This window comes from Henningerozyma blattae, chromosome 3, assembly GCF_000315915.1.
Source record: "Henningerozyma blattae CBS 6284 chromosome 3, complete genome".
NCBI classification, from domain to species: domain Eukaryota; kingdom Fungi; phylum Ascomycota; class Saccharomycetes; order Saccharomycetales; family Saccharomycetaceae; genus Henningerozyma; species Henningerozyma blattae.
In genome coordinates this window covers 1,243,974-1,268,887 of record NC_020187.1, presented here as the reverse complement: position 1 = coordinate 1,268,887, position 24,914 = coordinate 1,243,974, and the positions used below count along the sequence as shown (strand labels likewise).

Here is a 24,914-nt window from a genome sequence, read left to right as displayed (position 1 = left end):
ATATTTTTGACTAAATTTATTTATCTATCGGTAGCACTAAATAGTATATCATTAAAATAAATTATTAGAATATATATATACAAATATATAAGGAGCAATTGTTTAGACTATTAAAGCTAAATATTTCTTCAAAAAAAAAAAATACGTTAAAAGGGAATACAGTTTAGGAACTGTTCAGTATTTTTAGAATGGAGGGAGAAAGTTTAGATCATTAAATTCATTTGCAAAATTCATCAACAAATTCATTAATTGGCTTCGTAGTGAAGGAAGAGTCTTCTGAAATCTCCAATATCTTCTTAGCTTGATTTGGTTGATTAACAAAGTGTTCATTCAAATGGCGTGCAAACTTATCCTTTAATAATGGGATACCTTCATCTCTTCTTCTATGATGGCCAATTGGGTATTCAACAACAATTTCATCTAAAGTTGTTCCATCGTTTAATTCAATTAATAGAGCATTTGCAATAGATCTCTTTTCTGGGTCCATATAATCTTGGCTAAATTGCTTATCTTCGACACAGAACATCTTTGATCTTAAATTATCGATAGCAGGATTTTCAGCAATCTTATCTTGGTAATGGTTCGATGTCAATTCACCGTATATTAATGGAATAGCAGTCATATATTGAATACAATGATCTCTATCAGCATAATTATATAATGGACCTGATTTGTCAATGATTCTAACAGCTGCCTCTTGAGTTCTGATTCTTACAGATTTTATATCTGCGTATGTCTTGCCAATAGATTTTAATTTAGTATGAGCTTGAATTGCAGCTTCTGCAGCTGTTTGAGCATGGAATTCAGCTGGAAATGATATTTTAAACAAAATATTTTCCATTACATAGGAATTGAATTCCTTTCTTTGTTTGAATTCAAATGGTTTGCCGTGGCATAAGACATCGTAAAACCCCCATGTCTTTGCTGTCAAAACAGAAGGAATAGTACCTACATTTGCATTCTTAACCTTATATGCTAAATTAACAGCTTTAGAAACAGCATCACCTGCAGCCCAAGATTTTCTTGAACCTGTATTTGGTGAATGTCTGTATGTACGTAAAGATTGACCATCAACGAAAGCTTGAGAGATGGCTTCAATGGTTTGAGCTTCAGTTAGCCCAAGCATTTTCGAAACGACGGCCGTGGTTGCAATCTTGACCAATACAACATGATCTAGACCTAATTTATTAAAGGAATTGTCTAAAGCAATGACACCTTGGATCTCGTGAGCTTTAATAAGAGCTTCTAGTACATCATTAACAGTAAACAATTTACCCTGTTTCCCTTGTGTGGCATTATATAGTCGGCTTTGATAATCGGCTACCGCTAAAATCCCACCTAAGTTATCAGAAGGATGACCCCATTCTGCAGCTAGCCAGCAATCATTGAAGTCTAACCATCTTATGATAGTACCAATAGAGAATGCACCTTGGACAGGATCAACTTGCAAATTAGTACCTATGACTCTAGTTCCATTGGGAACAGTAGTCCCTGGAACAATTGGTTTGATAATATTACGAACTTGTTCATATTTCAAAGCTGCTAGGCCACAACCTAAAGTATCTAAAAAGCAATATTTTGCAGTATCAAAGGCAACTTTCGAATTGATATTTGTGTTATGCACATAATTAGCCAAAGTTTTCAAAAGAGCATCAGGTTCTGGTCTTTCATTAGTAGAGTGAGCTGGTACAGTTGAAGAATAACATCTTTGTCGTTGCATAATGCTATTTTTAATAATTGAATAAGAAGTGTTTCTTAAGCTACCGGCTATTTGCCTCGAGTTTGACATATTAGAGAGGAACTATATCTGTTTTTTTATTGTCTTGAAATAAGCCACGTTCTTTCAAGGCTTAATTAAAGTGTTAAAAAACAAATAGAGAATTGGTATTGACAATAATTATTTTTTTAGCATGTTGGAATATTGCTGACAATAATAATTTATCTTTAATATACTTCTACCTTCGAGGTGGATTGAACGCATTAGGGGGCATTACCTTCAACTAATCATCCATTTATCCGTTCAAGTGTATACTTTTTAGTTTAAGTAATTGTAGGAATGCAAATCAATAAATGCCTATTTTTGTCTACTTTTAATGAAACAATGAATGACTTTGAAATTCGAGCATCGGAATTAAAGCAAACTGGAATTCTCGGAGTTGGTTAAATGGATTTTTTTGTTACATATATGATTATAAATTACTACAAAAAGTGATGGGGTAATTGCAATTGCAAAATAGGAATAAATTATTGTGTGGTTCAAAAATTTCTATTCAAAAATTTCTATTCAAAAACTAATACTTTTTAGTTCATGTTTTTTTATTTTTATATACAAAATATCATTAAATATTTATGAATTATTACAATAATTCTTGATTTGGATTCACAATTTTCTTGACTAAATATGAAATATTATTTAAAAAAGCAGAATATATATGGCAAAAACAAAAAATTAAAATTTTAAAAAAAAAATACATTTAATAAAATAAAATTTAGTCACAATATTCCTTCAACGATTTCAAATCTAAACTCTTTGGTCTCTCAATAGGTAACCCTAAACCTCTATCCCAAACCAATTGGGAAAGTGGCCCTAAAGCTCTTGAACAACCAAATATAACAGTAAAAAATAGTAATTCTCTCACACCATAGTGATAGAACAGAATTCCTGAAGCAGCATCTACATTTGGGTATGGATTTGCTGTCTTTCCATGTTCTTTCAAAACTCCCGGTGCAATATTTACCAAATTTTGCATTAACATAACATTCTTATCATTTTCAAATTCTTCTGGATGACGTTTTGCAAAATCTACCATTGCTGTCCAGCGAGGATCAGTTTGTCTTAAAACTGCATGACCATAACCAGGAATTACCTTATGTGAATTCAAAAGTGACCATAAATAATCTTTAATTGATTTTTTATCATTGGGGGAAGATATATTTGAATTCATTGCAATTAAGAAACGAACCACTTCTTGTGCAGCTAGCCCATGTAATGGACCTGCAAGACCCATTATCCCTGAGGAATAACTTAAATAAGCATCACTCAATGCACTTCCTACTAAATGAGTGGCATGAGCAGAGACGTTACCTCCTTCATGATCTACATGAATACCTGTGTATAATCTCATCAAATTTACAAAATCTTGTGACTTCTTATCATCAAAATTTTGTATATTCATAGAATCACTTGTATTTGTCATTCCTAATAAGGAACAAATATTATAGGACCAATCTTCATTTTCATTAAATTGGCCTAATGGTTGACCGTTATTATAACTATTAGAATATACTTTCCCTGCTAATTGAGGCAATAATGCTATTAGATTTAACGTATCTTCATAAGTGGATTCCCAATAATCAGCTTTTCCAATAGACCCCTTTTCATAATTTTCTCTAAACTGGGAATCTTTGTTTAATGTAGCGATACCAATGGCGAATTGTGTCATTGGATGCAAATCTTTGGGTAAGGTTGACATTACTTTATCTACATAATCGGGTAATTTTCTACCTCTTTTTGCCAATTCCACTTTTAAAATCATTGCCTGTTCCACTGTTGGTACTTCACCTGTTATCAAAAGCCAAAGCATTGTTTCTGGCAAAAATATTTTTTCATCTTGTCCATATGTGTTTGGTAATTTTGGTAAATTTTTTTGACAATCCTCAATGGTTAACCCATGGAATTTAATACCCAAGTTTGGATCTAAGGAAGTACTTCTCCAAAACATGGATCTGTTACCTCTCATACCACCAAGTAAAGAATTGATTGTAATTTCATCAATTTTTTTATTCCCATAATTTTTTTTAATTTTTTGAATTTCATTTTTACGAATTGGTATTTGTTCTTTTAAAATTGTTTTTAAATCAATGACAGTAGAATATGATTTAATAATCCAAGATGCTTGAATATTTTTGTTTAGAATAATATTACCTCTAGATAACATGATGAATTGTAATGATATTTGAAAGTTGAATGTCAAGATTATGATGATGAATTAATAAACCCCAATTCTATGCGGGAAAAAATAAAATCGAACAAGAACTACTTTACATATATAGGTTTATATTATTTTACCAATAGCATATACTTCATTATGAGTTCTTTAATAACTCTATAAATATAGGTATTTTGGAAAGTCTTAAACTTACTACAATTAGAGCATTGCTTATATACTATCCATTAAACCGATCCAATAATCAAAACGTCATTTTAAGTAATAAAGAATAGCCATGGAATTTCCCCAACTTATTTTTTAATTTTTTTTTTTTCTTAAAGAAAATCTGGGGTACTTTTACTTAATGGTTTTCTTCATTAAAAGTTTCCTTTTAAATTTTATTGGTGAAATATCGTTTATCCTGATCTGTTCGATTAATCACCTTATTTTGTCAAGAGTGAATGAAACAAAACTCCGACAAGGGAAAGTGGCATTTGATAGCGCCGCATATCATATAAGAGAGATAGTAGTAATGATAATTAAACGGTAACCAACCCCCTAAGTATATATAGATATAGTTTAACTTCTATCAAATTTATAGAAATGATAATCTTTAATATCTTTATTATATAGGTGGAACCACACAAATATTTTTTTTTAAGAAAATATATGCACCCAAAGATATGCACCCAACACCTTGAATTAAAATTAGCACTAAGTACAAGTCTCATTTATTATTAATTAATGACACCATCGATGAAGCATTCAATGAGTAATATTAGATAATATCGATAACCTTCTTAATACTGGATTGGATTTGAAAAAAAAAATAATAATTGATAAATGATTAAATAAATATATTAAGTTTCCTTCTGATTAGGGAAGTCCATTCCCAGCATCGGACATTCTTTGATAACCGACGGAAATAACTGAAAAATAGTGATTGGTCGAGATTCCCGAAGGTATTTAATATTTGAATTGCCAAGACAAGGACATTTGCTATGGAAATGTCATTGTTTCCAGATTAGACTAGATTAGACTATTGACAAATGTCTATCTAATTATTGGAAAATAAATATATTTAAATAAGATGGGGCCAACCTTGATAAAAATGACATATTTTTATTCCATTCTGAATGGACAATTGGGAAAACAATAATTCAACAAAAAAGATTGACAAAAAAACAACAATAAAATATGACTAATACTAAAATTCCTACAATTCATATATTAGGGCTTGGTGCTATGGGCACTGTATTTTCCATTGATTTAGCTAGATACACTAATTCCAAAATCATTCCATTATTTAGGAATAAATCACGTCTATTACAATTTCAAAATGAAAATAATAATCAAAGCCAGTTGAAAATACGTAAAATTTATTTACCTGAATCACCAATAATTAGTGCTAAATTCAATGATGGTCAATGTCCCGAGACCTTTTCCAAACAGTTTATTAATAATCTTGTCATCACCACAAAGACTTACCAAACAAAGGAAGCATTAGAACCTTATTTACCGTATATTAATTCCAAGACAAATCTTATTTTAATTCAAAATGGGTTTGGTGTACTTGATGTTTTAAGAGATGAAGTTTTCAATAATGTCAAAGTTACGGATAGACCAACAGTTTTCCAAGGTGTAATTTCTCATGGGGTATTCCAAGATTCAAAAGATCCATATCTTTTCATTCATGCTGGGCATGTTGGGATGAAAGTGGCTAAATTACCATGGGAGATTAATGATGAAATTTTCCAAAATGAAACTCAAATTAATACAATTAAATCCAATAATGAAATGATTGAATTATTTACTAGTGAACCGTTTGCCAAAGAATTTGGATTAGAATTTTTAACTTATCAGGAAATGCTATTGGGACAAATTTCTAAATTTTTAGTTAATTGCTGTATTAATCCGATAACATCGATTGTTAATGGTAAAAATGGTGAAATTGGAAATGGTTGCTCTGATATTTTTAAATTAATTGTTATTGAATCTTTAAAAGTTTTAGAATTAGAATATAAAGAATTATTTGAATATGAATCAAAATATAACGATAAAATCGGTTATCCTAAATTATCAGTTAATAAATCCTTTGAAATCGAACCATTAGTAGAAAGTATTATTAATACTGGTTGTAGATTAAATGGTGAAAATAGTAGTTCAATGAGACAAGATACTTTATATTTAAGAGATATTGAAATTGATTATATTAATGGATATATTATAAAATTAGTGCAAAAGCATCAATTGAGTGAAGATTATTGTAAAATTAATGAAAGTATCTGTGCCTTGGCTAAATTAAGATTAATAATGAATAGAGAAAGAGCAGCCAAAGGAATTGACGTTAAACAAACTCTTTAAACAGACACTATTTTATAGATTTAATAATTAAATGTCATTTATTAATTACTTAAAAGAAAGTTCGTATATATATATATTACGTTATATGTCATACTTTAATTTTATTTAATTTATCAACAATCTCATCTTCTTCATCATCATTAACCCAGTCAAATTTGGAATCGTTATTTAAGAAATCCTCTAACAATTTCTTTTGTTCTTCTTTATGTTTTGTTACTTTTAAAAATTTTTTTTGTTCTTCAATTCTTTTTTTCAATTCTTCTAATTTTTTAGCATGATCTGGAATATTATTTTCAAAATTTGCATCATGTTTATTATTTAAAGTGGGTAAACTATTTATGTCATTATTATATTTATGGAGTGGTTTCTTTTTCTTATCAATAAATTTATTTGGAACAGTCTTATCTGAATTTTTATTAGTTGATGCACTAGAATGGAGTTCTCTTTCATTAGCCTTTCTTAACCAATCTTCATCAATGCGTAAAGGATTTGAAAATGATTCTGAAGAAGTTGGTGGTGAAGGACATTGAAGTTTCTTTTTTTCATTGGGAAAAGATTGTTCTTTACTATTTGATCTTGAATGTGTTGGTGTAAAAGTATTTGTTTTATTATTATTATTGACAAAACGTTTTGATGGTGATTTTTTCTTTGGTGAATTTTGATTTTTAGCTTTCATAAATGGAAGTGATTTAATATCATCATTAGAAGCAGTTGCCCATTGGGATTCTAAAGCCATTTTTAAATATACTGTGGTGGGGGAGGGGGAGGGGGTGAGAGAGAGAGAGAGAGAGAGGAGGGTTAAGTTTTTAAATTTTTTATTTTTTTTATTTGATTATAAGAGTGTAGGTAGCTAAATGGTTTGGATATTAAAAACACGAAAAAAAACCAAAACAAAACTTAAATCGTAATACCCCAGATTACAACAATAAGCTTTATTGAATAATCATAGGGAATTAATCTTTGATGTTCCATTTGATTGCTTGATTAAACTTCTAACAACTTCTGATTATATTTTCATCTTAATTTTTTCCATTAAGATCATTCCTGACAATTAAAGATAAGAACCCCGAAAACAGATAATAAATTGAAAAATTCAAAAAAAGACGAATATAAACAAGTTTTTATTTTTCGCGGACCTGAATGGAAATTATTATGAAAAAAACCAAAAAAACCAAAAAAACCAAACAACATTGTCACTTGTGAAACCTGGATCCAGGGGGGTTGCCCTTCTCCATGAATTTTTTTTCAAATAAATGTGTTAAATAGGTGTGTTAAATAGGTGTGTTAAATAGGTGTGTTAAATAAATACGTCAAATAAATACGTCAAATAAATACGTCAAATAAATACGTCAAATAAATACGTCAATACGTCAAATAAAGACAATGACGATGACGAGTTGGTTCAATTGGCTCAGCTTGCAAAGCCTCGAAAACGTTTAGCCCTCGTTAAAATGATTCAGGAACATAGATTTTTTTCTCATTTCTTTTTTTTCCGTCGTTTCAAAAATCTATTTGCAATTCCACATTTTTTTTCTTTTGCCAATGAGTTTCCCGATGGAGCAAATCTACGACGCGTAATGGCAAAACGTACATTCTTTGAAAAAAAAAAATCTTGAAATATAAATATATAATAGAGGAGGAGGAGGAGGGGCGGTAGTGTAGAAGTGTAGTTTGAAATACATAAAAAACAGAAACAAATAGTGAACGACAGGATGAACGATGAGAATCAAGACGGGGTGCAAGGGATGCATCCGTACAAGAGACATGTGCAAAGTACGTTGATCAGCAAGGAGGATTTGAGTATGGGGAGTGAGGCTGCGCTGCGTGCCCCCCAAAGCACAATAGAAGATGAGATTAGAAGTATCGGCACACCTAGCATGCGAGGTCATGGGTTTACACAGAGTGTCTCGTTAAGCCCATCGCCACGAGGGTCCCCGACATATAGTGGTAATCGAAGATCCAAGAGTGTGGATCTTTCGCATTTGTATTTGGCCAACGGTAGTCAAGACACACAATTGACAAGCACGAACGAAAGCGTGGCAGATTTGTCACACCAGTTGATCAGTCAATACTTGGGAGAAGCTAAGGAAACGTCCCTTGTGCCGAGGTTGAAAACGATTGAGATGTATCGAGAGAATGTGAAGAAATCCAAAGATGTGAAAGTGTTGTTTGAATATGCTCAATACATGTTACAAACGGCGTTGACTATTGAGAGCAGTGCGGATCAAGAATTGAAAGAGCAATTTTTAAAAGAGGCCAAGAATTATTTGAAAAAACTGAGTGTGAAAGGGTATGTGGATGCGCAATATTTGCTCGGAGATGCGTATGCGTCGGGTGCTATTAACAATGGTAAAGTGAATAATAAAGAATCGTTCCAATTGTTCCAAAGTGCTGCGAAACATGGACATATTGAGAGTGCGTATCGTACTGCGTATTGTTATGAGAATGGACTTGGTACGACCAAGGATAGTAGGAAATCGTTGGATTTCTTGAAGTTTGCTGCCAGTAGGAACCATCCTAGTGCGATGTACAAGTTGGGTGTTTATCTGTTTTATGGGAAAATGGGGCTTGATCCGGAGGATATCACGAATAAATTGAATGGGGTGAAATGGTTGGCTAGGGCGAGTTTGAACCCTAGTGAGTTGACGTGTGCTGCGCCGTATGAATTGGCCAAGATTTATAAAAGAGGTGTTATTGATATTATTTTGCCCGATGAAAAATATGCTACGGAGTTGTATATCAAGAGTGCTTCATTAGGACATGTGAAGTCGTGTACTGTTCTTGGTGAGATATACGAGACTGGGAATGTTGCAGTGAAGAGAGATAGCAACCTGAGCATACATTACTATACCCAGGGGGCGTTGCAGGGGGATCCCAAGGCGATGCTGGGATTGTGTGCATGGTATTTGGTTGGTGCAGGGGATAATTTTGAAAAAGATGAGAATGAGGCGTTTGAATGGGCGTTGAAGGCAGCCAATTGCGGGTATGCCAAGGCTCAATACACAGCAGGGTATTTCTACGAGAAGGGTAAAGGATGTGATAGAGATGAGGTGGTGGCAAGGAAATGGTATGAAAAAGCTGCTAAGAACAAGGACGAGCGGGCTATAAACAAGTTGAAGGGGATGTCTGGTGGGATGTCTTGTGGGAAAGCTAATGGGGGCGTGAATAGTCAAGTGAATAGTCAAGCGAATAGTCAAGCGAATAGTCAAGCGAATAGTCAAGCGAATAGTGCTAATAATAGTATCAGCAATAGCAATACAATTACGACTAGTAATACGATTGGTAACACAAACACAACGATGGCTGGCAACACTGGCTACACAAACCACACAGACTACACAAACCACACAACCCACACAGCCCACACTGGCAACGCTAACACCACCAGCACTAGTCCTGGCGAGAATTCTGCTATTAATAGCAGCGTGGAAAATAGGGGACGTGCCGCAGATTTCTCTGGGGCTGCCAGCGCCACCAAGGCCAGGAATGCTGCGAATGCTACTGGTAATGGTAATGGTAATGGTAATGGTAATAGCACTGGCACTGGCAATAGCAATAGCAATAGCAATAGCAATAGCAATAGCACTACCAACACCACTACCACTACCAACACCAACCACAGCACAAATAGCAATCCCGCAAACGGCAAACACAGCAAGCGCCGCTCCGTGTTTGGCCTGCGTGCCCAGAAGCCCGCGCAGAACGCACAGGCAGCCCAGAAACCACCGCAGCGCGACTGTGCCGTCATGTAGCCGTTTCCGGAAACAAGCTCGGAAACTCTCTCGCTTTTCTCTCGCTTTGTGTTCGGGTCTCGGAAACCTTTCGGAAAACACTCGGAATACGTCACTGTGTGGTGCCAAATGTCACCACATTCGCCCCACTGTCACTTCCGTTTCCGTCTCTTTTGGGCTCAGGGGCCTGCAGGCACAGCCCCTCGGATCTGGCGTGTTTGTTTGAAAATACTAGCAGTAGGGTTTGCACTAGTGCTAGTGCTAGTGCTAGTCCAATGGCAAGGCCAGCCCCTTCCAGATCCCAACTCTCCAGATCCCAGCTTCACAGGTATATAAGCAGCTTGCAATTGACACTACCCTGGACATCCCACATTGCAGTCACATCACATCACTAAGATATACAACCCCCCCCAATCAACCAAACACAACTAATTCACATCATGAAATTCTCTACCATAATCTGTGCCGTCGCTACTGCTGCTGTTGCTCTTGCTGCTGATAATGACACCTCCTCCAGCTCTTCCGAGAACGCTGCCTTGGGTACTCCAATCGCCAACACCGGTTTGATCGGTTTGGCTGCTGCCGGTGTTGTTGGTTTGTTGATGTAGTGACATTTCACACTCCTCCGCAACCATCCTTTAGCGCTTTCATGAGCTGAACGCCGTTATATATACACTACGCTTTTATATACTGCTATTTAACTATTCAAACTAACTTTAATATTTTATTATTTGCTTTGCTGTTGGCGAAGGGCGAAGGGCCAAGGCCCTTCGCCCTAGCAAGAAGATTTCAATTTCTCCATTGCTCGCTCGTCCTTGTTCTTTGCCGCCCTTTCATACCATTTCCTTGCCATCACCTCATCCCTATCACATCCTTTACCCTTCTCGTAGAAATACCCTGCTGTGTATTGAGCCTTGGCATACCCGCAATTGGCTGCCTTCAACGCCCATTCAAACGCCTCATTCTCATCTTTTTCAAAATTATCCCCTGCACCAACCAAATACCATGCACACAATCCCAGCATCGCCTTGGGATCCCCCTGCAACGCCCCCTGGGTATAGTAATGTATGCTCAGGTTGCTATCTCTCTTCACTGCAACATTCCCAGTCTCGTATATCTCACCAAGAACAGTACACGACTTCACATGGCCCAACGTGGCACTCTGTATATACAACTCCGTAGCATATTTTTCATCAGGTAACACAACATCAATAAACCCTCGTTGGTATATCTTGGCCAATTCATACGGCGCAGCACACGTCAACTCATTCGCTCTGGCACTAGCACGGCTCAACCACTTGATACCATTCAATTTACTATTGATATCCGCCGGATCAAACCCCATCCGGCCATAAAACATATATAACCCAAGTTTATACATCGCACTAGGATGGTTCCTACTGGCTGCAAACTTCAAGAAATCCAACGATTTCCGACTATCCTTGGTCGTACCAAGTCCATTCTCATAACAATACGCAGTACGATACGCACTCTCAATATGTCCATGTTTCGCAGCACTTTGGAACAATTGGAATGATTCTTTATTATTCACTTTACCATTGTTAATAGCACCCGACGCATACGCATCTCCGAGCAAATATTGCGCATCCACATACCCTTTCACACTCAGTTTTTTCAAATAATTCTTGGCCTCTTTTAAAAATTGCTCTTTCAATTCTTCTCGAGACTTTTGATTGTTAGGATCAATTATAGAAGAAGAATTCTCAATTGTCAATGCCATTTGCAAAATATACTGAGCAAACCCAAATAATACCCGGATATCTTTGGATTTCTTCACATTCTCTCGATACATCTCAATCGTCGTCAACCTCGGCACAAGGGACGTTTCCTTAGCTTCACCCAAATATTGGCTGATCAACTGATACGACAAATCCACCACACTTCTATTATCTTGCTGGACATCATGTCTACCATTAACCGAATAAACATGAGATAACCCTGTCCCATTAGAAACATGGTTGGGAAATTTAGATGTGAAATTAAAACAGAGGTATGAATTTCCTGGTGAAAAAGTCGATGTCTCACTTTTCACAAAACTATTTACACTTTCATCTAACGTGTTGACACCAATAGTAGTGATTTCGTCTTCGATATTCGGCAAACATATTTGTTCTTCTTCATTGGCCGTCACAGCTCGATCGGTGGTATTATTGCATGACGACGTCATTGTGGTTGCACTATGCAGATAGAATTTCTTGTGGTTGTCATTGAATGGTGCTATTGTAATTGCACTGTTGATATTGTATCCATCTTCATTATATATTTCTGGTAGAGTTGATGTCGCAATTGTTTCACTACATTCTTTTTTGCATAAAGGATATTGAATATTGGACTTTGTAATTGACATTGCCTGCTTTTCTTCATGCAGCTAGATTTAGACAACCTTCCTCTGAGATGAATATCAATAATTCATTAATTTACGTTTAAAAATTTATCAAGGTTTACTCATCTTTTTATAACATCTCCACCCTGAAACCAATAATGCAAACGTTTGTTCTAGAAATTTCGAACGTCCCTTCACAATCTACTAATAATTTCCCTTAATTTGAAGAAATTTGGTATTATCCAAAAATAAAAATAAAAAATTTTTTTTCTTTAATTCCTTTTTTTTTCTGACATATTTATTATCCCCGTCACCCTGGGTTCGAGTTTTTCGCGCAGTATCTATTCTGATTTTTTAAATCATATCATCAGTAAGTAGCATTGTTATAACAATTGGAATAAAGGAAAAAGGGTAATTAATAAAACATAGTACCCCCCCCCCCCCAAAGAACAATCAAATATCATACGCAGAAATAAATATGACAGATTCTATGCTTAGTGACAATTCTAGAAGGAGAACCAAACAAGTTCTACGATTCGTATGTGCCACAGCATTTACTGTGCTAGCCACAAGATATACTTATAAACAAATGCTCTCACGCAAATGTATGTATCAAAACTACTTCCTTATCTTGCATTTGCAATATCTTACTAACCTTATTCTTCCAACAGATATACCCAAACAATTTCAGAGAAATGACATTTTACAAAATGTAATACCAACTAACGAAGCAAGAACCGCCTTGATTTGTGCATCTGCAGTAACGTTAGGGATTTCTACAATGCTAACAACTGGTGCAGCAATGGTTTTAAATATCTCAAGTTTGGAAGATTTTAGTGTTTTAATTAAATCATCAATTAAAAATACTATTCCCAATGAGAAATTGCTAGTCATAGATGAGTCTACTACTTCAATAATTGATCAGATTAAACAGTTAGCTGATGAATCAGATAAGCAAGAGTCTAACAAAGATGAAGATCAAAATGATCCAAAGAAATAACAAATGTATTTTATTTTTTTTTTTTTTTTTTGTTGTGAATAATTAATTATGTAAATTTTGGAAATATTTGAAACAGTCACGTGATAGATAATTTTTCCAATTTAGGAATTATTCCTAATTTCTACTTTTCTTCATTTGATGTGATTTGAAATTTAAGATTGTATAATACATGTAAATAAGTAAACCTCTTTAAAGATTTACACATCCTATAATTTAGAAAGCTTGATTTATTGTTCTAACAAGTTTCAAAGCTATTACTACAACATCCTAATCCATTTTATTTATTTATTTATTTATTTTTTTTTTTTCTCTTATCAATTCATAATACTTCTCTCATTCATGTTTATACGACAATACCACATATAACAACATATAATTCATTACATTTTTTTGAAATTATTAGCATCTCATAGTGTACAACCCTAATACAATACCATATCATACAACCAAAAACATAATCGCATATAAATATAAAGTAATATTTAGCACAAAATTATTTTTTCGTTAACTTGAAAATGTCTAATAATAGTAAGTTAACTGTAACTAGTCAGAATAGTCCTATTTCAAATCCCATAAGAACTAATAATAATATTTATAATGAAAATAATAGCTCGAACGCATTAAATCCAATTAGATCTACGGCAACATTGAACAGTAATAATACATTGAACTATTCTACAAATCAGGACAATAATAATTCCAGGACAAGGGCAAATACATGGAATACTATAACAAGTACTACATCATCCATTAATTCATCAATTTCAAATGGTAATACAAATAATCTTACTCATTCAATAACGAATAATTCTACAAAAAGAAATCGGAAAAATTTAGTACTTTCAACATCGTTTATATCAACTTCAAAAAGAGGTGGTGGAGGCCCTGAAAGTGCAAATAATATTAATAATAATTTAGATCTTATATCTCCATTAAGCCCACATCAACTCCCTGTTAATAGAAAATCAAAATTTAATATAACAGCTTCTACTGCAAATCCTACAAGAACACTTTGGAACATTAAACTTCAATTGGATCAACAAAACCAAGAACTAATAGATCTTAAAAGGAAAAAAGACGAATTTGAAAAAATAAAAGAGTCCACATCTTCAAATATATATTCAGGGACTTATTCAACTCATCATCTAGAAAATCATAATCTTAGGATAAAAGCAAATACACAAATTAGAGAATTTGATAATTCAATCAAGAAAATTGAAAAAAATATTACTGATTTGAAATCTCAATACGATATAGTGACTAAAAATAATCCTTCACTTTTAAATATAAATTTAGATGAACTTTCAACCAACAATAATAATAATGATCAATTAGATAATACCTATACAAATGCAAACCAAGATTTAAACTACAAATCATTATCAGATTTAAATACACCTCTTTTATCAACAGCTACTACATTACCATTAATAACAAATTCTCCATTTTATAAATCTCCTTCAGATGCAGATTCTTTAAACTTCAATCAATTAGACAGTATGGATGACACAATTACTAATATCACAAATAATATTAACAATGTAACAAATAATAATAACAATGTAACAAATACTTATATATCATCTAGGTATAGAAATAACACATTGAATTCAATTGAATTCAACTCTAATCATTCAAATGACACAGTGAACAATATTATACCTGATGTTTCAAATAAAGATACTGCTACTTGGCTTATTAGTACTTATATGCATACATTACAAGATCCCTCAATTTCAAATAAGTTATTCTTAGAAAAAGCTAATAACTTCGTTAAAGCTTTAAAGGAAAATCCAGAAATTAAAAATGAACTAATAGTGAATTCATTTTTAGATACCATGCAATCATTATTATTAAAAAAAGATGATAAATTCATTACAGCTGCAATATATAGAATTTGCAGATACTTAATTACATCAAATGAATTGATTCAATTATTAATTAAGTTAAGATTCGATATTTTTATCATTATTTCATTATCAAAGGAGAATTCGTATCAAGTAGAAAGAGAACAAGCTATTAAGTTATTACGAGTATTTATTAGCCACAATATTGGAATCAATAATTCAATAGTTCAATCTATTATTGCTTGTATAGAAAGAAATGATGATACACTTCGAAATATTGCTATTGAAACTTTATTAGAATTATGCTTCATTAATCCAGAATTTATTAGAAAATGTCATGGTATGAGAATTTTTGAAAACCTTTTACAAGAAAACAATTCAATTTCCTTAGCATGCATCATATTAGACACTATTTTAGAACTTCTGTCAACTGATAGGACTAGAAGATATTTTCTCAAAGAATTTAACATTTCTATTTTATCAACTTTATTTTCCGATTCAAATAATAATTCTACATCAACAATCGATAATTTGCATAATGCCTCGATCTTAATTTCGAAAGCACTAAAAAGTTATGTGGGGTGCATGCTTTATTCTATGGATGATTGCAAAGCGTTGCGTGAAGTATTATCATTTTTCGATGTACCTAATTGTGCACATTTCTTAATTGATATATTTTTAGATGTATTACGAATTAAACCATTACATTATTCTAAAAGAGGGAGAAGTCAAGAAAAAATATTTAAACCTGTTCCATCTGCGATTCATAAACAGCCATTACCAATTATTCAAAACGTGGCTTTGATTATTTTAATACTACATAATTGTAATTTTGAAGAAAGGTTATTAACAAGTATTAATAATAAAGATGAAAAATATCATGATAAAAATTCAGTATTAATTGCAAAAGCCAGATATCTTTTGAATGAATATTCTCAATTAGCAATGAATTTGATTGATTTAAAATTAGATTCCTTCCAAATATATGAAATAGATAAATCAGTCACCTTATTTGAAGGGACTTATCAATTTTCCAAAACGTCATATTTAATAAACAAAGGTAGAAATACTTTGGGATTAGAAGATATAAGCTACAAAAATAACTTAAAGCAATATTCATTACAAACAAAATCAAACAACTTAATTCATTCTATCGATGAAATGAAATTCCGTAGAATGCTATTTGATTCAAAAGTTTTACAAACAAAAGATTATTCGTTATGGAACTGGAATGTAATCCAAGAACTTCTGGAAGGCCCCTTAACGAACGCTCATCTCTTAGAAGAAGTTGTTAAATCCACGAAATTTATAAGAAGATTACTAGTCTTCTATAGACCTTTAAGATTACGATTTTCCAGTGTCAGCAAAAGAGCAAAACTTGCTCAAAAGTATATTCAAGTTGGTTGTAAATTTTTTCATATGCTAACTTCAAATATTGAAGGTAGGAAAATTTTAATGGATGATAATAAAATTATTCCACAATTGGCATCATTATTATTTAAAGCAATGGAGGGGCATACAAAAGGAAATTTATTTAATAGTGCATCTTTGAAAACTAAAATTATAGGTGGTTATTTCAAATTCGTAGGTGTTCTAACTCAATCAAATTCTGGCTGTCAAGTTTTGGCCAAATGGAGATTTTTCACAATTATTTATAAAATGTTTGAATTAAAAACTAATATGTCTGGTAAATTTCTAATGTTAACTATACCAGAATTAGATTTAGGTCATTCCTCACACTGTAGAACAATTATTGGTAAAGCATTAGTGAATCCCCATGAGAATATCAGATTAAAGGCAACTGAACACATTGGGAATGAATTACGAAAGTTATCCAAAGAAAATAATGAAAATGTTTCAAATGGGAAGAGAATAGTAAAGGACCATAATCAAACAAGTTTAATCAATTATATCATGGAGATGCTTACAAGACAATTGTATGATTTAAATCCACGAGTCGTTGCTTTAGCTGACCAAGCTTTATATGAAAATGCTATATCTGAAACTGAACCTGAAAACTTAATATCCTGGCTACGAACCTCATTAAGTCAAATGGTATTTATCAGATCTCCTATATTATTTGAGCTTTTAAGCACATCATATGGGTTTCAGTTATTAGATGAAGTTGACTTTATCGAAAGCGAAAGAATATCATGGATTAAAAGAAAAAATGAAGAATATGTAAATATTATTGAAGACTTTTTAAATGGCTCTCGTAATGACCGTAGTAATAAATTTGAAAGATCAAATAGATTACCACTTCATCTGTATGAAAGTTTAGCACAGACAGAAGAAGGAATTAGTTTGATTACATCTTGTGGTGATCTAATAAGATTTATGAATGTTGTTAAGAAATATGTTCAAGAAGGCTCATCAAATGAGAATCCACGATGGATTGTTCAAGTCAAGGCTGCATTATGGTGTTGTGGTTTCATCGGATCTACAGAATTGGGTATTGGTTTATTGGACAATTATTCTATCGTGGAAGACATAATACAAGTAGCTTATACTGCTACTGTAATAAGTGTTAGATTTACAGCTTTCCATGCCTTAGGATTAATTGGTAAAATAAAAGAAGGTTGCGAAATATTAGATGAAATGAACTGGGATTGTACTTTAGACGTGTACTCCAAGCCTCTAAGCATTGCATTACCAAAAAGATTTGACAAATTTTTATCTTTCAATGAGTCTCAATGGTCAAATTATAACCCTTATAGTAATAATGTCATAGAATTCGATAAGAGATATGGTAATGTTATTGATGATGCACAACCTATCAAAGTCGACTTAGACCATCTTTTATTTGAAAAGAACATGCTAGAAAATCCTTGGAGTGGTCCAAATGTAGATTATCTTTTACCCCACGAATCATCAATTTTAAATTTTCAAAAAATAGACTTAGAAAGTAAACCTACCAATATATATTCTAGAAGAAGATCTATTCAACCATATTCCAGCACTACAAGCAGAAGTGAAAGCAGATCAATTTTGAGTAATGTAACAGATGAAAAACTAAATAAAAAGGATTCTAAAGGTATCATTGCTCTTAATAGTAGTGATGAAAAAACTAGTGAAGATAAAATCATTGAAAAAGTAGCTACCATAGTATGCGAATTAGGTAATCATATTATAGCTAACAATGCTATTAAGGATATCACAGAAATAAACAATAGGTATGGACCTAAATTATTTGAAAATTCAAAGATGTTTTTCAAAGTCTTAGACCTGATGTCCAAATATCGATTTAGACCTCATGTTCGTAAATTTTTATTTGGCCTTTTTGTAAATAAGAAAGCATTAGAAAATGTTATCAAAGAGGATAAAATATTAATAGAAAAACAGAAGGATAAAGAAAAAGAAAAGAAGAAGAATGTTGAAGAGAAAGAGAGATTATCTATTGAAAATGAATCACCTGCCAAAGATGATAAAAAGGAAGACAAGACAAAAGCTAAGGACTTAATCGATGAAACAATTCAAATCACTTCTGAACTTCAAGCCAATGAAGATTCACAAGATAGTCATGACAGCTAGTTATACACAAATACATTTATAGGCAATTAGTTGTTAATATAGATTTTATATATATATATATTCTTAAATTTTCTAGTGTACAATTATCTGGGAGACATCTATATGTACAAGCTATATATACCAAAAATAGAGGTCCGCATATCATTAATTACTGTCATATGTGACCCCTTCATTATAATACAATGGGGTTTCTTTATATATTTTCCAAGCATTGTCCAATGCTTCAGGTATATCAAATTCCATTTCAGAGTTTTTATCCTCTAAACTTCTTATATATTTAATTTGATCATTATACCAATTTAAATCAGATACACTTTCTAACAATTTATTGGGTATTAAAGATGGTATTTTATTATCATTAGTGTTTATAGTAGTATCATTAGAAACATTTTTCAGGTTCGGTAATGTGCTATCCTTTATATTAGATGTCGTATCAACACTTTCTTTATTACTATTTTCAAAATGTTTGGTCTCATCTATTTGTAGATCATTTAGTACATTGGAAATAGAGACCAATTTCCTCAACATCACTGTATATTCTCTCTGTAAAGCATTTTCTTGTTTAATTAATTCTTCATTTTTTGATAATAATTTTCTTTGTTCTTTCAACGTTTCTTGAATATTAATATTATCTGTTGACATTGATTGTTGTATTCACACTTCCATGGATTAGTATCTTATTTTTATATTTTATAGTATTTTTTTTTATCATTTTAATCACCGTCTAAATTAGAGTCGGGATTTCTTAATGGTATTAATAAATATTAAAATAATAAATCTCCGTGTCTTTCAAATTATTGATATTGGGGAGTCTCTTGATGTCAATAAATATACAAATTTAAATATAAAAAAAAAATAAAATACAATAAAATAAAATAAAATAAATATTAAAATAATAATTTTATAAGAAAATTATAGTCTATATACTTGTGATCTCAATAATTTGTAATAATATCAATTCTTGCTTAAAATTTAGGTAAGGTTAGTTATATCTATGGCTAATGTTTTCCGAAATATGAAAAAAAAAAACTACAATAGAACCATTACCATGGAGAAGTATATAAAATTGTTGATAAAGACAAATCCATCATATTAAATTTTTTTGTTAATTATAACGATAATAGTTTTTTAAAATGTTTTGATTAATTTAATGATATAGCACCCCTTACCCGGCTAATATTTGACATATTTTCGGAGTGGCAACAAAGGGTCAAAACCGAAAGTGAATATTGATGAATGGACATCGAATATTGAATTTTTGTATATTTTTTTAGTGATATTGTTATGGCATATGCATTCGATAGATGACCAGATACTTTTTTGATCAGTTAAAAAATAGTAAAATATTTATAACCGAGTTCCGCATTTTATACCGTTATCTATTACCATATAAGACAGTCTTCAAAGTGTTCGACCTACCTGGTTCATAGTGATCAAATATTAATAGTAATAACAACAAGAATAATATCATCATTTAAATAAAAACAAACAAGTAGTCATAATCAAATATGTCTGATGATAAGATTCAAAAATTTATGGAATTGACCAATTCGTCAATTTCAGTAGCACAACAATATTTAAATGACTATAAAGAAATTGATACTGCTGTTAATGCCTTTTATGCTGATCGATTAGATAATGAGAGCAACAAGGCAAACTCACCATTTATGAACCCTGAAACTAATAATCTCACCAATGTTAGACCTGAGTTAGGCGGCAATAGAGGTGCAAATGAATCCTTTGGTAGTTCTAGATCAAGCTCCACATCACAATTTGGTGGACTAGGCCAAAGAAATACTAATAGTATTTCCAGTAGAGGTGGAAGTTTAACAAACAGTAATAGTAATTCTAGATTCATGAGTTTCTCAGATATGGTCAGAGGCAAAGCTGATAAAGAAGAAGATGAGCACAAACAAAGAACTACATTCGCTGGTGGTGAAACTTCTGGTTTAGAAATTGCTGATCCAAACCCAAGTGAACGTAATCCAAGTTCTTTATTAAGAGATTTATTAGAAAAAGCAAAAAGAGGTGGTCAACAATTGGCCAATGGTGGATTTAGTGATGAGGAGGGGACTGGATTTGGTGTAGATGATAACGAAGATGAAAAAGTAGAATCATTTGCTGGAAAAGGTTACAGATTAGGGTCATCATTGGATGCACAAGACCAAATAATAGAAGATAATGGAAATACATCTACTGGAAAACCTAAAAAGGTAACCAGAGAGATTACCTTTTGGAAAGATGGGTTCCAAGTAGGTGACAGTAAATTATATAGATATGATGATCCTTCTAATAGTTTTTATTTAAGTGAACTAAATCAAGGTAGGGCGCCATTAAAACTATTAGATGTAGAATTTGGTCAAGAAGTAAATGTAAATGTGTTTAAGAAGTTAGACGAAGAATATAAACCACCAAAGAGACAACTGGGAGGGTTTTCCGGTGAAGGTCAAAGATTGGGTTCTCCTGTCCCAGGTGATAGTAAAGTTAAATTAATAAATACTCAAAGTAGTAATTTGGCCAATGAAGCTTCAAAGCCTGATGAAAAAAAGAAAGAAGACGAAAAGAAATATGATATTGCCATTCAGATTAGATATTCAAATGGTAAGAAGGAATTATATCGTTGTAATAGTAGTGATACTGTTGAGTCATTATATGATTATGTGGAAGACAACACAGATGACAATAGAACTTTCACATTAAACACATCATTCCCTGTGAAACCTATTGCAAAGGATTCAACCACCTTAAAAGTGGCCAATCTAGCTAACTCTGTCGTTGTTCAAAGATGGGTATGAATTACAGACTGACATTACGTTATCGTCACAAATCAAGATTAAAATTTTTTTTTTTAAATATTTACCGTTGCCTATACAATAAATACATACTCACTTAAATAAAGTGCCTTACTATTAAATATTTAATTTTATAAATAGCATATTATAAAAGTGCTCCAAAATTTAGATATATTTTTTCAAACTTTCGTAACAGACGTCTGCATGCAAAATATATATAGATATTGGATTAGGAATCATCTGTCAAAACGAACCATATTCTCAAGCTACTTAGATAATATATTGGCCATAAATGCGTTCACAATTCTGCTAACCACTAACTCGTTACCAATATTCATGTGACAGTATATCGAGATGTCATAAACTATTACATTGCGTCGCCGTCTTCGCTCTATCAGCGTTGATATTTTCTCAGCGAAATTCTCCGCTTAGTTTTCAATTGGTGTATGTTATTCTATTTTATTTTAGTAGCAAGGGAAGAAAAACGAAAAACGAGAAAACGAAAGCCAAGAAATGGAAGACCAACTAGCAAATAACAAACCAAAGTAAATACAAAGTTTATACAATCTAGTGGTCAAATCACATCATCAAGGACTAGAATATTTGTAGATTCCAATTATTTTTTATAAGTAATATACAACACATTGACGTCATTCAAATAGGGATCCTCTTAACTGCAATTGGACTTACATACACAAGCATATAAATTAGGTGAATTGAGTAAACTATAACCATAGGATATAAAGTAATATATACTTTTTACCAATTAACTATAAAAAACATAAAGAATCTCAATAGTTTTCCTACAATATTTTTCAATTATATTAGTTTAAAATGGGTCAAATTCTATCTAATCCTATCATCGATAAAGAACATCATTCTGGGAATGATATTCTAACAGCATTTGGGTTATGTGCCATGCAAGGTTGGCGTATGTCCATGGAAGATTCCCATATTGTGGAATTGAATATTTCCAATACTGGAGATGACAAAGAAGCTACCAAGGACGATTCTGAGAAAGATCATCTGGCTTATTATAGTGTGTTTGATGGTCATGGTGGTTCAGGTGTAGCTCAATATTGTGGTGACAATAACGTTCGTGTATTGAGAGAGCAAGAAAATTTCAAAAAAGGGAATTACGAACAAGCTATGATCGATACTTTTTTGGCATTAGATGAAGAATTATTAAAAGATCCAATTTTAAAGAATGATCACAGTGGTTGTACTGCAACCACTCTTTTAATCTCTAAATTACAAAATTCAATTATCTGTGCTAATTCAGGTGATTCAAGAACAGTATTAAGTTCCAACGGTATTGCCAAGGCTTTATCATTTGATCATAAGCCAACTCTGGCAAGTGAAAAATCTCGTATTGTTGCTGCTAAGGGGTTTGTAGAAATGGACCGTGTCAATGGTAATTTAGCTCTTTCAAGAGCTATTGGTGATTTTGAATTTAAATTAAATAATGACTTATCACCATATGAACAGATAGTTACATGTGTACCAGATATCATCAAGCACGAATTAGATTATAAAAATGATGAATTTGTTATTCTAGCTTGTGATGGTATTTGGGATTGTTTATCTTCACAAGATTGTGTTGATATCATTCATTACGCTATCAACAATACAACTATGAACTTGAATGAAATTTCCTCCAAGATTATTGATGTTTGTTGTTCTCCTACTACTGCAGGTACCGGTATTGGTTGTGATAATATGAGTATAGTAATTGTAGCTCTTTTAAAAGATGGGGAATCCATTGAAGAATGGTCCTCAAGAATAAGGAATAAGAATAAGAATTCAACAAATAAAACCAATAAAACTAACCAAGATATTTCTTTTGAAGAAAGAAGAAAGAAAATTTATCCATCTTTTGCATTTCCAAATGATGATATTTTCGCTATAACTACTAAAAAAATTAATCATAATGATGACATGGATATTGATGAAACCGATGATGATGCTGCAGGATCTGAAAATGGTAACAAACGTGGCAATAAGTCTAGATCAACTGGTGGTGTTACTGCTAGAAATGGTGGTGGCCCAGTTGATTTGTTCTCTCTTGAAGCTCTTTTAGGTGCTGGCGGTATTCAAATTAGTCAAGGTCCAAACGACCAATCTTTTATTCATGGTGCTGCTTTGAATGAAATGTTAGCTTCTTTAAGTGGTGGTAATCGTGACATACACGAAACTGAAAATTCAAGTTCTAGTGTTGGTAAAAAACAAATAATCGAAGAAGATGAAGATGGAGATTCAAAAATAGAAGATGTTACTGATGATGTCAAGATTGAAGAAGTTTCTAATGATGTCAAAATTGAAGAAATTTCTAATGATGACAGTACATCAAAGAAATAGAAAGATGATAGAGCTTTATTGAAGAAAAAAAAGAAAAGAAAGTTAGAGAAGGTATTCAGCTTATTAATAAGGTAAATTTCAATATACGCATACCATCCTATCAGTTTTTTTTTTTAGTATTTTGTTTATTTTTTTCCAAGTGCATTTTCCTTTAATTTTATATTTGTTTTATTTACCCCTTTACATTTCATTATCCTATTCTATTCGAATACCTGGCTAGCAAAGTTACAGGAAGCAAGATACGGATCTTTACAACTATTGATTTTTCTTTTTTTTTTCTTTTTCTCTATTGAGTTTTAAACAACTTCAAATAAGGAAAACGAATTATAAAGAGAAGAAAGAATCATAAGTCTCAAAAAAATTAAGGAGAAGAAACCCATCGTCATGAACTTCACATCCTGTAAAATAATAATCTAATTTGATCTGTGTGGAATCTCTATTACACTTTTCCTACCTTCTTTACTTTTCTTCTAATTTTCTTGTTACGTTTTTTATTTTTTTAGAAAGTATCTCATTGTACCAATGTGGCAATCATTATTACTACTATACTATTATTGTAATTCTTTTATTAATTATTAGTACTATTATTTTATTTTATTTTTATTACCTTAATTATTTCTATTACTATAATTATACTATTTTTCTCACACTATTATTTCATATCAAAACTTCTTATATTATATTATATCATATTATATTCTACTCTATTTTTATTATATTATACTATACTATTTTTATTTTTTCATTACAATTCAATGAACAATTTCGTTGAATAGTATAATTTTTTTACGACTAATTACATTTCATTTATAATTATAAATTACTTTTTTTTACGATTATTTAAATTCAATATCTTCTTATTAGAATTATTTTCTTTCTATTCTTTCATTTAAATAAAAAGAAATTCCTAAAAAACTGTATACAAGCAAACACTTGGCAAATATTATACAAATACATTAAACACACTTTATTCTTATTGACACTCATTTTATCTGTATTAAAATATATATATATATAT

General features: G+C 31.9%; 11 protein-coding genes across 11 annotated transcripts; 6 read left to right on the top strand and 5 right to left on the bottom strand.

Annotated features, from left to right (window-relative positions):
• Window positions 1-217: 217 nt before the first annotated feature.
• PDH1 (putative 2-methylcitrate dehydratase) lies at window positions 218-1,789 on the bottom strand (the record flags this gene model as incomplete). Its single annotated transcript, XM_004179791.1, has 1 exon — window positions 218-1,789. One exon carries the CDS (start codon window positions 1,787-1,789, stop codon window positions 218-220), a length of 1,572 nt encoding a protein of 523 aa, XP_004179839.1.
• Window positions 1,790-2,489: 700 nt separating this feature from the next.
• Window positions 2,490-3,938, bottom strand: CIT3 (citrate (Si)-synthase CIT3; the record flags this gene model as incomplete). The annotated part of the gene is made up of 1 exon (XM_004179790.1): window positions 2,490-3,938. The coding sequence occupies one exon, from the start codon at window positions 3,936-3,938 to the stop codon at window positions 2,490-2,492; it is 1,449 nt and encodes a 482-aa protein (XP_004179838.1).
• A 1,188-nt stretch (window positions 3,939-5,126) lies between these two features.
• On the top strand, window positions 5,127-6,293 carry PAN5 (2-dehydropantoate 2-reductase PAN5; the record flags this gene model as incomplete). The annotated part of the gene is made up of 1 exon (XM_004179789.1): window positions 5,127-6,293. One exon carries the CDS (start codon window positions 5,127-5,129, stop codon window positions 6,291-6,293), a length of 1,167 nt encoding a protein of 388 aa, XP_004179837.1.
• Window positions 6,294-6,381: 88 nt separating this feature from the next.
• Window positions 6,382-7,029, bottom strand: GFD1 (Gfd1p; the record flags this gene model as incomplete). Its single annotated transcript, XM_004179788.1, has 1 exon — window positions 6,382-7,029. The coding sequence occupies one exon, from the start codon at window positions 7,027-7,029 to the stop codon at window positions 6,382-6,384; it is 648 nt and encodes a 215-aa protein (XP_004179836.1).
• A 976-nt stretch (window positions 7,030-8,005) lies between these two features.
• TBLA0C05200 (tetratricopeptide repeat protein) lies at window positions 8,006-10,045 on the top strand (the record flags this gene model as incomplete). The annotated part of the gene is made up of 1 exon (XM_004179787.1): window positions 8,006-10,045. One exon carries the CDS (start codon window positions 8,006-8,008, stop codon window positions 10,043-10,045), a length of 2,040 nt encoding a protein of 679 aa, XP_004179835.1.
• Window positions 10,046-10,799: 754 nt separating this feature from the next.
• TBLA0C05190 (tetratricopeptide repeat protein) lies at window positions 10,800-12,392 on the bottom strand (the record flags this gene model as incomplete). Its single annotated transcript, XM_004179786.1, has 1 exon — window positions 10,800-12,392. The coding sequence occupies one exon, from the start codon at window positions 12,390-12,392 to the stop codon at window positions 10,800-10,802; it is 1,593 nt and encodes a 530-aa protein (XP_004179834.1).
• Window positions 12,393-12,846: 454 nt separating this feature from the next.
• On the top strand, window positions 12,847-13,368 carry AIM11 (Aim11p; the record flags this gene model as incomplete). The annotated part of the gene is made up of 1 exon (XM_004179785.1): window positions 12,847-13,368. One exon carries the CDS (start codon window positions 12,847-12,849, stop codon window positions 13,366-13,368), a length of 522 nt encoding a protein of 173 aa, XP_004179833.1.
• Window positions 13,369-13,883: 515 nt separating this feature from the next.
• Window positions 13,884-18,746, top strand: TSC11 (TORC2 complex subunit TSC11; the record flags this gene model as incomplete). Its single annotated transcript, XM_004179784.1, has 1 exon — window positions 13,884-18,746. One exon carries the CDS (start codon window positions 13,884-13,886, stop codon window positions 18,744-18,746), a length of 4,863 nt encoding a protein of 1,620 aa, XP_004179832.1.
• A 144-nt stretch (window positions 18,747-18,890) lies between these two features.
• On the bottom strand, window positions 18,891-19,388 carry IES5 (Ies5p; the record flags this gene model as incomplete). The annotated part of the gene is made up of 1 exon (XM_004179783.1): window positions 18,891-19,388. One exon carries the CDS (start codon window positions 19,386-19,388, stop codon window positions 18,891-18,893), a length of 498 nt encoding a protein of 165 aa, XP_004179831.1.
• Window positions 19,389-20,254: 866 nt separating this feature from the next.
• SHP1 (protein phosphatase regulator SHP1) lies at window positions 20,255-21,541 on the top strand (the record flags this gene model as incomplete). Its single annotated transcript, XM_004179782.1, has 1 exon — window positions 20,255-21,541. One exon carries the CDS (start codon window positions 20,255-20,257, stop codon window positions 21,539-21,541), a length of 1,287 nt encoding a protein of 428 aa, XP_004179830.1.
• An 831-nt stretch (window positions 21,542-22,372) lies between these two features.
• Window positions 22,373-23,896, top strand: PTC2 (type 2C protein phosphatase PTC2; the record flags this gene model as incomplete). The annotated part of the gene is made up of 1 exon (XM_004179781.1): window positions 22,373-23,896. The coding sequence occupies one exon, from the start codon at window positions 22,373-22,375 to the stop codon at window positions 23,894-23,896; it is 1,524 nt and encodes a 507-aa protein (XP_004179829.1).
• Window positions 23,897-24,914: the final 1,018 nt, after the last annotated feature.